The 13,639-nt window shown below is 34.1% G+C and overlaps 1 protein-coding gene across 2 annotated transcripts in view; it reads left to right on the forward strand.

Moving 5' to 3' along the window:
• The window catches only part of LOC143249433 (protein Fe65 homolog), a 42,486-nt gene that overhangs the window by 12,514 nt on the left and 16,333 nt on the right, over positions 1 to 13,639 (forward strand). Inside the window, exons 2-7 of one of the 2 annotated variants that reach the window (XM_076499270.1) lie at positions 3,040 to 3,274; positions 4,469 to 4,705; positions 9,007 to 9,260; positions 9,629 to 9,768; positions 11,619 to 11,713; positions 13,407 to 13,452. In XM_076499270.1, the coding sequence (XP_076355385.1) occupies positions 3,040 to 3,274; positions 4,469 to 4,705; positions 9,007 to 9,260; positions 9,629 to 9,768; positions 11,619 to 11,713; positions 13,407 to 13,452 (1,007 nt within the window). Of the gene's footprint in view, positions 1 to 3,039; positions 3,275 to 4,468; positions 4,706 to 4,981; positions 5,006 to 9,006; positions 9,261 to 9,628; positions 9,769 to 11,618; positions 11,714 to 13,406; positions 13,453 to 13,639 lie in introns of those variants that run through there. The other variant, XM_076499271.1, reaches the window with a different exon arrangement.

A 13,639-nucleotide genomic window follows, 5' to 3' on the forward strand; every position in this document is an offset into this window, starting at 1 on the left:
CCATACAAGGTGATGCATGCTTTGTACTTTAAGCACTATATTTTAGTTTGTAAAATAAGAACATCATTTCGTCAGTAGTTTATTCACCCACAGACTACTGGATCGATATCCAGGTATAAAAAGATTAATGATATACCAGATGAAAGGAGTAAGCCAACGTCTAGTGTATTCTCTAACAGTTTATTGTATTGTGGATGATCCTTGTTTGAGTGCTTTTGAATAAAACAGCATTAAGTACATATAATGTTTTTAAATGCGTTGCACTTAAACATGGTTAACATCTAATGAATCAATGCTATATGATAACACGGCAACTAGCCTATAATATTCCATCTCTGTAATCAGTCTGTAACTATAGTAACTTAATTCATTTTAAATATTGTTATTAAACTTTTCATCCTAAAATATATATTTTTATTTCAGTTTTAATTTTATTTACAACCCAATTTTCTTTAAAATGAATTAATAAATACATCAAGTGTGTATATATGTATATATATTTATATTGTTGTTAAGATAAATAAAGTTGTTTTACTATATCTATTTGTATGTAATATGTGATACATTAGGCATATCAAATGTATACGTCACTTTTGTATATCAAATTAGCTTTGATAGTTGTACGTAATATATGAATGATACAGTAGGTACATAAAAAATTTATGTTGTTTACGTATATCGCCTTTTCTCGAAGCCATAGGAACTGTTAGTAATGTGTACAAAGGTTTTGACAAGTGACGTGAAAATGTAATATACAAAATCTAGTATAGTACTCAGTTACACGATATAAGTAAACCACAACCAAAACATCAATCACGTAATATACATAAAACCACTATAACTTACAACAAGTCTAGTCATGTTTTCCTGTATTCTTAGAAGCATAAAGTTAAATAACATATTTAATTTTTCAAGCTTATTACTTGCGTCGTTTATTTAGTTGTTCTTTTAAGTTTAAGCGCAAAACTACACAATGAACTATCTGCGCAGTGTCTACTGGGAGTATTGGTACTTGATTTTTGTCGTTATAAACCCTCAACTTTACCAATAAGTAAACTCCTCACACACAAGATCTCCGGTAAAGCTGTCTGTTATAGTTAACGTAAGTCTTGCTTTCTACAACTGCTGTACAGTACTGTATTACAGGGTAATATGAACAGTAGTTGAATTATTCCTTCTCATTGTGTTTTGCCGATAGCTGTCGATGTGGAGACGGTATGTGTTTAATGAAGTAAAAGTTAGTTTAATATACAGTTCAACCAATAGAAGATGTTTAAAGTAGAGTTCGTCCAGTAGAAGGTATTTAGTACACAGTTCAACCAATAAAAGTTTTTTTTTTTTTTATGTAGAGTTCATCTAATAAAATATGTTTAACATACGGTTCATTCAATAGAAGAGGATGCAAAGAATGCGATATGATACGAAGATATTTTCAAACTTTACTTTTATTGTGAGTAGAAGCTACCATTAGTCACCAAGACTGTCAGTGTCATTAGCTAGTAAATTAATGAACTATAAGGCGTGAAACACGATAGCTTTATACTGAGGAATGGTGCATCCAAGTGTTTCACCAGTTTAAATAGTTAATGTCAGTGTTTTATTAGGTTATATGGTACATTCCAGTGTTTCACCAGTTTATATCGTTCATCTCAGTGTTTCACCAGTTTATATGGTACATCTCAATGTTTTATGAAATCATTGTTTGAATGATTGAATTTTAATATTATATGGCATTTCAGTGTTTTACTACGTTTTATGAGCATATTTCAATATTTCAAGGCATTATACGACACATTTCAATGTATCACAGTGTTGTTGTGACAGCTCTTGGTATTTGTTTTTGATACATGACATGTTTTCTTGAAGTACATGGCACATTTAAATTCCTCACCACATTATGTGGTACATCTTAGTGTTTCACTACATTGGATGACACATCTAAGCGTTTCACCTATATTATATGGCACATCTCTGTGTCACACTTCATTATATGATAATCTCAGAATCTTATTTTATTATATCGCACATATTGGTGCGACTTTTTATTATATATCACACCTCAGTGTCTCACCTTATTGCATGACACAGTACAGTTTCTCACTTCATGATATGGCATACATAACTCAATGACTCATGTCGTTATATGACACATCTCAGTACCTCGCTACATTCTGGTGTTAATGTTTTTAAGCAAGGTACGTTTGTTTTATTTATCGATATTGTTACGTGTGTGCAGAGCATTATGATGAAATTCACATCGTTCTACTTTCGCCTGATAAAATCACATAACAATATTCAGACTTGTTTTCATAAGCTTTGTGAAAAACAAGAAATTTAAAATCCAGCCTGACTGATGTTGTTAAATCAAAATACATATTTCGAATGTATCTAGCCTAGAAACTTTATATCTGCTTATGGGTTCAACCTCGAATTTCTGAAATCGCTCACTGCTCACAAAATAGGATTTATTTGAGTTATTTTCCTATGTTTGCGGCCCGGCATGGCCAGATGGTTAAGGCACTCGATTCGTAATCTGAGGATCACGGGTTCGAATCCCCATCACACCAAACATTCTCGCCCTTTCAGCCGTGGGGGCGTTATAAAGTGACGGCCAATCCCACTATTCGTTGGTAAAACTGTAGCCCAAAAATTGGCGGTGGGTGGTAATGACTAGCTGCCTTCCCTCTAGTCTTACACTGCTAAGTTAGGGATGGCTAGCGCAGATAGCCCTCGTGTAGCTTTGCGCGAAATTCAAAGCAAACCAATTCTATGTTTGTAAACCTACAAATATATGATTTTTACCGATCCAGAATTAAGCTCGGTGTTTGGTTCAGTTTCGATACTTCTTACCTTAACGATAACCGAATACTATATTAATAGTACTTGTACAATAATATTGTACTAATATCGTAAATCCATAATAATGCATGGTACAGCACGTTATTTCTGAATAATAAACTTATTTTTACTTACTGCTAAATGAGTAATTAAATACTTTTTTTTCAATTATTATAATTTAACCCTGAATATATTTGGTAGATAACGAAGTCTTAAGTTTCGCCAACCCCAACTACCACCTAAACCCAGCGGACATAAACAGTAACCCGGAACCAACTTTCAACCCAATTGGCTTGGATGAGCGCTTGTTCGAAAAGTTGGGTGCGGTAAGGAACGGTGGCGAGGCTAATGATGGAGAATCTTTGGATATCAACTTGAACTCTACCTCTGGGCAAATGGAAACAGTCATGGCAAACCCGGAGAGAGACAACAACAAGTACGTATTTACTTTGTTTTACTCAGATAAGTGGATTAATGGCCAGATGAGCGCAAATATGTGAAAATGTGATTGAAAACCAACAACGAAGAACGAATAAGTGGACTTACAAACTAAGCATTAAGCTTAGCAACTGTAGGAAACCAAAACTTTAAACATGGATTACTGAATATGTTAACTTATACGTTGAAATAGACGACTTAGAGTGCAATTTAATGAATAATTATTAAAGTAGGAATTATTCATTTTTCTTTGTGAACAATCTAACGTGAGTGTCTTTATTTAACGCCATCACCAAAAATAAGTTTTAATCTAGTTTTATAACAGTCAAGCTACATATATTAAAAATATATAATGTTTGTAGTTTTACGTTTCTATATGGTGGTCAAGTTTCATTATTTTGATTAAATTTAAATAGTTTTACCATTTCATAAAAATGTCCTATCCCGATTCAACAATGCGGAAGCCTAATGCGATGCGTTTTTTAGTTGTTTAACATTTGGTTAATTGTTTTTATCAGATTCAACTTGTTAATTTTCACAAAGGTGAGTTTTCTTATAAATTGGACGGTTGATAAAGGTTACAATTTAAAAGTAATATAAAAAGAGTTGGAGCCCCACGCTTGGTTAAACCAGCACTGCTTTTAACAAATGGATAATTTAATAAAAGGAAGATGTTTAGGTATATAAGCAAATGTCTAAAATTTTACTCTAATTATTAAATTGTGAATTATTTTAAGTTTGTTTGTTGTTGTTGTTAAAGTATTCATGTCATATAAATTATGTCCAGTGTCGTCTTCATGTTATATAAACTATATCCAGTGTCGTCTTTATGTTATATAAATTATATCCAGTGTTGTCTTCATGTTATATAAATTATATCCAGTGTCGTCTTCATGTTATATAAATTATGTCCAGTGTCGTCTTTATGTTATATAAATTATATCCAGTGTCGTCTTCATGTTATATAAATTATGTCCAGTGTCGTCTTTATGTTATATAAATTATATCCAGTGTCGTCTCATGGCATTGATAATAATTTATTTTGTTTCCATGAAATCATTATTATATCAATTCACAATAAAAATGGTAAAAATAATGAGTGTAGAATGAAATATGGCTGTATGAACGACATTAATTACTTAGTTCAAACAAATGTTTAGAAGCTTTATCAATACTCAATTTACAAACATAGGTGCAATACTGCTGATACAACACAAACTTGTTTGGAGTCCCAAATTAACAGTGTCGTAAGAAAAGACTCAAATGACAATACAACTACCAAGGAAAGAAACGGTCTTTTGGAGTATTACCTGAGTCTGGAAGCTGCTGTTAGACAACAACAGGAGATTAATCAAAAAGCAGAGGAAGAGGAATGGAAAGAAATTCATGGCAATGGCAGTATACAGACGACACCTGAAAGTTCTGAGAGGTAAGTCGCGAAAGTAATAAAATAAAAAACTCATGGCAATGGTAGTATACAGACAACACATGAAAGTTCTGAGAGGTAAGACGCGAAAGTAATAAAATAACAAACTCATGGCAATGGTAGTATACAGACAACACATGAAAGTTCTGAGAGGTAAGTCGCGAAAGTAATAAAATAAAAAACTCATGGCAATGGTAGTATACAGACAACGCATGAAAGTTCTGAGAGGTAAGACGCGAAAGTAATAAAATAACAAACTCATGGCAATGGCAGTATACAGATGACACCTGAAAGTTCTGAGAGGTAAGTCGCGAAAGAAATAAAATAAAAAACTCATGGCAATGCAGACGACACCTAAAAGTTCTGAGAGGTAAGTCGCGAAAGTAATAAAATAAAAAAGTATGGAAATGGCAGTGTACGGGTGACACGTGAAAGTTCGGAGAATTAAGTCGCGAAAGTAATAAAATAATTATATCAAACTAAATTGTTGGGACACGTCAACTTATCAAACAAAGGAAAGAATCTTTTCGAATATTTAAAGTACTCCACTAAAAAATTATTTCTACGTGTTTTTATCATCGATAAATTGTATATATATATTCATTGCTGGCCAAAATCTTAAGGCCAATGAACATAAAGAAAAAAATATGCATTTTTCGATGTTAGACTCAACCACTTTTTTGAGTAGAGTTTCGAAAGATGAAAATAAGAAAAGAGAAAATAAAAATAAATTTTTTTTTAGCATTTAATTGGGAAAATATGAACACTTCGAAATTAGCCTAAATACTAGCTGGTCAAAAGGCCTGGTATGGCCAAGCGCGTAAGGCGTGCGACTCGTAATCCGAGGGTCGTGGGTTCGCGTCCGCGTCGCGCCAAACATGCTCGCCCTCCCAGCCGTGGGGGCGTTATAATGTTACGGTCAATCCCACTATTCGTTGGTAAAAGAGTAGCCCAAAAGTTGTCGGTGGGTGGTGATGACTAGCTGCCTTCCCTCTAGTCTTACACTGCTAAATTAGGGACGGCTCGGTGCAGTGGGCTAACAACCTACTCACTTAAATACTTGTTGAAGAATCCGCAAGCGATTCCGGCCCTATATTCCTAGATGGAATCTAATGGTGATAATTAACTAACTAGCTGAGACCATACGTTTAAGACCATACCAAAAAGAAGTCCTAAACAGGGAAGGAAATACCCAATAAGAGGTTTCAGTAGTGAGTTGCACGGCCGTCATTGCGAGCAACTGCAAACATTCACTTTGACATGGTCGATATAAGCGTTTGCAGAAGGTTGGCTGGAATGTTATTCCAAGTGGTGAAGATGACTTCACGAAGAATTTGTGAATTGACGTCCGTTTCTATAGATTTCCCTTGCCATCTATTCTCAAATATTTTCAATGGGGCTCAGTGCGGGCGAACACGCTGGTTGATCCCAAAGAATTACGTTATTCGCCATGAAAAGGTCTTTTGTCCTGCAGGCATTGTGGATTGCAGCGTTGTCCTGCTAAAAGATTCAGTCATTTCCACAGAAGCGAGGGACTTTAGTCAATAAGGATGCTCTCTCCAACATGCCAATGTAGCCAGCTGCTGTTTGACACCCCTGTACAACCTGAAGCTCCATTGTTCCATGGAAGGATAAAGCACCCCAGATCATGATGGAACCTCCTCCACTGTGTCGTGTAGAAAATGTCTCCGGTGGGATATCCTTATCGTGCCAGTAACGTTGGAAGCCATCTGGACCATCCAGGTTAAATTTTTTTCTCAACAGAGAATAAAACCTTCTTCCACTTTTCTACGTCCCATGTTTGGTGCTACTCAGCAAAGTTTAACCGAGCTGTTTCATGGTGTGGAAGAAGGTATGACCTTTAAAGACATTTACGGTTTTTAAAGCCTTTCTCTCGTAGATGCCGTCTTATTGTTCTTGGGCCGACCACTTGAAATTCTCGTTCCGTACCCCTCAGAGTCTTTTCAGAAATTTGCAACAGCAGTTTTACTACGCCCGATCTCACCAGTGATGACTCGTTGAGAGAAACCTTGCTTTTGCAGCTTGAAAATTCCGCCACGTTCAAACTCTGTCAACTTTTTAGCCTTTGCCATGTTCTTACCCAATGTAACACAGAAGATGTCAGTAGGAGATGTTGACAACGCTTATGCTTGGACACAAATGACTAAGTTTCGTTGAGTGTTTACAGATTAACGCTTCATTTCAGTATGGTCTTAAACTTTTAACCAACTAGTATGTAGGCTAATTTCATAGTGTTCACATTTTCTACTCAAATAAGTGGTTGAGTCTAACAACGAAAAATGCATATTTTTTCTCTATGTTCATTGGCCTTAAGATTTTGGCGAGCAGTGTATGTATATAATATATTAAATAATATAATAGGAGTTTTCGTTGATGCTTAATGGCAAAACGTGTAACTGAATTTCTCTTTTCGTTACCAAATGTTTTACATAAAATCTAACCTCGAAACCTTTTTCAATATTTATTTAGAGCAAAACGGGTTAGTGCTACAGAATAAGGAACAGGTGTGGTTAGTGTACGTTATTGTGAGTCCGTGAGTTCACGGCTCGCATATCATTAAATTGCGCTTTGCATTTTGGGGCTGATATGGGACTGTGGGCACGTTATAAAAGTGATGGCCAAATCCCGTTATTTCTTTAGAGTAGCCCAAGATTTATGCTATTGACTAGCTGCTAAACAAAGGAATGTCTGCGCAGAATCGTTATTAATTCTAAACTAACAAACGATAGGGAAGGCAGGCAGCTAGCCCACGATATCCACCCTCCAACTCTTGGGCTGCGCCTGGCTGGAGAAATAATGGAATTTGGTCACAACTTTAAAAGCGCATTAGCAACCTCAAAATGAGGATGGTCGTGAACCTTAAACCTTCGGAGTTACAGTCCGAGCATAGTAATCATTAGGCCATGTTTGGCCATGGACGTTTGATATAAAAATTTATTAGTCCAATGTCGTTTGTAAAGAGAAGACAATTAAGATAAGGAATGAAATTTTTAGTCTTCCTGTCATGTACTGAAGTAATAACAGTTAAGGAAGCTGTATAACTGAAACCTTTGAAAATCTCTTGGTTTAATAGCTTCATGCATGATTAAATGAAAAGAATAAACGTCGTTATTTTTATGAATATTGGGCTAATTTATCTAAAGGTACATTAGTAAAATCTGGCAGTACTTTCTAGCGATAATGTAAAAATATTAATTTATTAAATAGATATTTCTAAATATGGTAAATAAAACATCAACTAAAAGATACTTATGTAACCAGACAGTCATGGATTTGGTGTACTGGATATGGTCTTAAAGGCTGGAATATTTATTCAATAATTATGATTCTTTTATACTGCGATTTTTTATTGCTTCTGTTTAGCTTGAAAACTGGCTCTTATGAACTATGCGAACATTGTACAATAATACTGGTATTCTTGTAATAATATTCGTTTTAAAATCTGATAGGATAATATTTCAAATATCGCAAACACAACTTGATTTCTTGTTTCGACTTGACCTCATTAAACAACATGTTTAAACCGTTTATTTCGTCTGTTTACGTTACTTGAAGGTTATCTGCACTAGCCTCCTTAATTCAGAAGTGATAAGCAACAGGGAAGACAGCTAGTGAACAACACTCATCGCCAACTTTTAGGTCACTATTTACTAGCGAAATAAGCTCGCCCTTTCAGCCAAGGGGATGCATAATGTAACGTAATGTGGAATTGTTCGCTACATTATGCATCCCCTTGGCTGAAAGGGCGAGCTTATTCGCTGGTGGGATTCGAACTCCGACCCACAAACTGCACGTCGAGTGTCCTCACCACCAGGCCAAGCGTTTGTATTAACGAGAAACAACTCGTTGTTCATATAATAAAATTAATTCACGACTGAAGTTGTGAGAAAAACTATTTTGTTATATATCTCGGAAAAGTACATTGTTTTTTAGTGTTTAAATATGAGTGCTCCATGAGATTACTAATCTATGCTGCATTGTATTCATTTAACGTCTGATAACTCTGTTAAGAGTTATCCTTACTTTGTTACCTTTTTATTTTCCATGTAATTAAAATTGTTTTTTTATTACACGAGTAATCCATGTCACAAATATTAAATTTTACTGAATTTCGTTACCCTAATTTCAATGAATTTTCCATTACAGATTTAATCTTTAACTTGTACAAACTAACATTTCATTTTATTCAGTTCATATGAACTGCATAAAATAGATCAATAAGCACACAAGTGGTCAGGTGAGTAAACGTTAAATTTAAAGTAGATTTTCGTTCTTTTTTTCAGTAATCACGCGGCAGATCAATCCACAAAAACATTACAACAACACCATAACGAAGCAAACAAATGTGTTCCAACAGTAGAGAATGTTGTAAAAAAAGATTCAGTTTCTACGAATTGGAAGAGACAATCTGTTCCCTCACCCGAACATCCTTCAGAAGAACAAAAAGTATCTTCTACTGATAGTACTCAAAAGGCAGATAGTCCTAACACATGTTATAAAGATGATCTGTTGCCCCCCGGCTGGGAAAGACATGAAGGTGGGTTGTTTCAAGTAAATCACTTCACTAGATTTTGATCTCGAATGAAAAATAATATACAGTAAAACTGCGTAACCTAACGGTCAGCGAATCGCTGTAATGTAAAAAAACAAAATCTTTCTCTGCAGTACTTCAAAGCTATTTCACATAGTAAAAATACCTTTATAAAAATGTTTTTAAAGAGTATTCTAGTTTTGTAAAGAGAATTATGTTTGAAAACTTGTTACAAACGCCATGACCTGGACAAGACCATCTGTGATTGGCGAGCAATAAATTATTTATTTCAGACGAAATTCTTGTTACTGTTTTGTTTTTAAATTCATTCTACTCATGCGTGTAACTTCAGAAGTTAACATTGTTATTACCAGATGAAAGTGGTCCATATTACTGGCACATCAGTAGTGGAAGTATACAGAGACAGCCACCACCCCCAACAGTACCTCCAATGGTCAACTATACCATCCAATCTAAACGATCGTCTGTTGGTCTGGAGTCAGTATGGAACCCTGTAAGCTTTATTCTTTTCTTTTTCTTAATTTCCATAAAACTAAGTTAATAAAGAAATTTAATGTTTCTGAAAATAATGATACAAATGAAGATGTCGTATAAGAAAATCCAGATATTAAAATAAACTATTTCATATATTTATAAATGAACTACGTTTCTCTTAACATACTAATATCAGTTTCTCTTTCGAATTTATATTTGGTTTAAACATGGAAACACAGTTAAGACCAAGTTGATTCAAGAGGTCTCAAACATAAACGGTTTTTGGAAGCAAAATTGGTTTACTCTGTTTTCTCGATTTGTTAACACGAACTGGAGTTTTTTTACTGGACATAATTTTTATCGTAAATATGTGTATGACCTTTATCTCCAGAGCGTAATTTCCTTGTACTCATTATTTCGCGTTTTCGTGTCTTCACGAATAGAGGGCGCAACTATTGTGTCTTTCAGTGGATTTCAAGAAGTGATTTCGAGAGTTTGTGGCACCAAAGGTTGGAAAAAATAAACTGAAACATCACGTAAATACAAGACAGTAGTACTTAATAACCGGCAGCACACCGAAAAAACGATAAAATAAAAAATACCAACGTAAGCATTCTATTTTTCTTTTAATGATATATCAGCTTAAACTCTTAGCAAAATAACGTTTTTCAATGTAATTCGGTAAATGTATGATAATAGCAATACATGTATTATAGTAAATTTGTAACATAATCTTAACCAAAAAGGTATTGCAACATACTGAATGTACAATAATTCTTATGATATCTAATGGCACGCACTAGTATAAAAAATTAATGGTGTATTTCCTTTGGAAGTGTTACAGCATGGAACATTACGCTTTCATGTAACTGTAAGCCCATCTATCAGTCACTTCTTCCAACCTGTGCAGCTCCGAATACTATGGAAATGTTACAACGATTAGCACAAAATGCTTTTGTGCTGATCTATATGCCAGTCTTGGTTGCCACCCTTTATGGTTTCACATCATGTGGTTGGAACAATTACTATTGAAACACAGCTTTGGGAAGACTTAGCTCAAATATGATTGGATCGAGCGTAAGCTTGTCATTTCGTAAGTCCTGTATCTTATATCCACAACATGTGTGTGTGCTCACACACGCACGCACACATGTATGTTTTGGGCCTCGTGGATCCAGGACTGAGTTCACTGCACTTCTTGACCCCAACCTTTCTATCTTTGTATCACTCCCTGCTCAGGAGTTATTTGTCACTTTCAGTAATACGTATGTGAGACAAATAACTCCCCAAGAAGTCGTATATGAAATAATAAGAAATAAAGAAGTTATATTCTGAAAGTATATGTACATTTACTATAGAAATTGTGGTTTATTCTTCGTGTTTGTGAAGTCATTTAAATCTGTTTCATTTTGCACTTGATTACATATGTCATAAGATTCTATTTGTTTTGTTAAAATTACTATCCATTTAATAGTAAAAATATTAATTAAAAATCGTGCTTTGTAAGTTTTTTATAGCAAAGCCACATCCGGCTATCTGCTGAGCCCACCGAAGGGAATCGAGCTAGTAATTTTAGCATGTAAATCCGTAGACTTACCGCTGTACTAACGGGGACGTTAAAACTTGCCTGCGGAAAACGTTTCTATAGGAAAGCAATCAAAAAAGCGTATAAACATCAGCTAAAATATGTCCAGTCCAATACGTTTTTTACCATAATAATTGTAATTAACTTTTATCATGCTCAGTTTTACTTCCTGAGCATCATGGATAGTTCAAAGAATGATGCCATATGTGGGAAGAAAATTTTCACATTCACCTAGCTCAAGACATCATTATTGTCAGTTTCAACAGTGTATTTTTTTTCCACAGTTATCAAGTCTAGCAACTTCATCTCCACCTACCGGTAAAGTTTGCGAAGAGGAAAATATCTCAGGACTCACTCGACGGCAAGAAAACCAGTTGAAGTATGCATTAATCTTACCCAGTACCCTTCTGTAGTTATTCTTATGTCGCTCGTGCTGCTTTGGTTCAAAGGCTTTTGTTGTTCTCTTTATGTGAAACTTACTTGAGAGTTTTCACTATATTCTAGGCTTCTCTATAACTTTTTCTCCACCTCACATTTTTATTTTCCTTCTCAGTTTGGTATTTTTGTCTATTTTCTGCTTGTCTCCTTTGTGATACTAATAATCCGTTGCACACATTTCACGACCATCACTATAAAGTTCCTGAATAACTTTTCTGCTTTTTTTCCCCATCAGTTAGTAGTTTAAAATTTTTATCTCTTTGAACTCTTTATATTATCATGCTTATTTCTAATTTATTATATTCCACCATTTTTTATAATTTACTGCTCTATCAGTCTGTGCTGATGACTATATACGTCTTATTAATTTTGCCGGAATTCTCGTTTCTGATTTCAGTTTTACCTCAATGGTTAAATTTTTTTCCCTTCTTCCATCCTGATTTTGTTTCCTTTAAATCCTCCAATTCGTTTTATTTTATTAAAGCACTCCGGTTTCTGTTTTTCGTAGGTTATTCGAATGTTTCTATCGCTTAAAATTCTCGAATTTCACTTATGTCTTCTTCTGTGTTTTCTTTTGCTCTTATTTCTGCTACTTTTCTCAGAGATTGTTTTATTTTCTACTCTTTTCTTTCTACATTTCATTTATTCGTTCTTATTTGCCTCATAATTTTTATGGCTTAGGTGCATTATCCTTATTGTTTTATAATGCTATTTTAACAGCTATTTTCACTTTCTTCATATTCCAATGCTGTTTTCAGTGAAAAAAAGAAAAAACTTGTGTCGTCCTTTTTATGCTTTAAATCCATATAATACGTGTATTCATACAAACTTGTTTGATTTTTTTTATTATCACAGTATCATATGAAATATAACCGCACGCAAAATTAAACAAAACAAATAAAACGTAATATCTTACTCATGAATCTTTCATCCAAAACAGAAAATGTACGCGCGAGAGCATTGTTTGTAGTGAAATACTGTTCAGGGAAAATCTTCCGATCCGTAAGATACAAGTAAACTCAGATAATACCAAGTTAACGATTTGTTTTATCTGATAATTTTAATGTTTACAATATTAGTTTCCTTCAGAATGTCTGGTAATAATGACACAAAATCATCCAGTTATTGGTTTTGTATCGTTGTTTCTTCTTTCGGTCATTGAGGTGTTCAACAATATGTAAAATAATTTTTGAAAGAAATATCATCAAGATATTGTCTTTTTCTTTTGATAGATGAAATATTCATATTTAATGCTGATTAATTTTGTTTTTATGAAAAAATATCTACAAAACATTGAGATTTTTATGTTTAATATAATTTCTGTTCACACTTCATAACCATCTGGTTCTCTAACGCACCTGACGTCGTACGAATTTCGATAGGAAATTTGGTATCGCAGTTTTCATTATTGATGCCATTGTATCACCGTAGGAAATTAAGCGTGGATTTTACGTAGTAAGCCCGTAATTTTACGACTAACTCGTCAGGGACCTATTTTTACTGTAAAATTTTTAATAAGACACAATGACTATTTTATGTATTCCACGATATACACCCAATTCGTAATTCCAGACTAATTAATTATATCTTAAGTTTATAAGTAAATTAACAACTATGTATTCACAAAATTCTAGGAGACGAAGCTACCCTCAGCGTTCATGTAGCCTAACGCCCGATAAGGTAGGACATTTAGTATTAACTTTGAGCATATCATAAGTAATTAAAATAACTTAAAGTAAAATTCTACTATGTTATACCACTATGTTGTTTTACCCAGATTGAAAAACGGTCTTATCTAAAACTCAAGTCTAGGTAATAAACCAAATGCAGTCTATCTGAAATGTGTTTTACCTTTTTAATATTTTTT

Source organism: Tachypleus tridentatus, chromosome 4 (genome assembly GCF_004210375.1).
Source record: "Tachypleus tridentatus isolate NWPU-2018 chromosome 4, ASM421037v1, whole genome shotgun sequence".
In the NCBI taxonomy this organism is placed as follows: domain Eukaryota; kingdom Metazoa; phylum Arthropoda; class Merostomata; order Xiphosura; family Limulidae; genus Tachypleus; species Tachypleus tridentatus.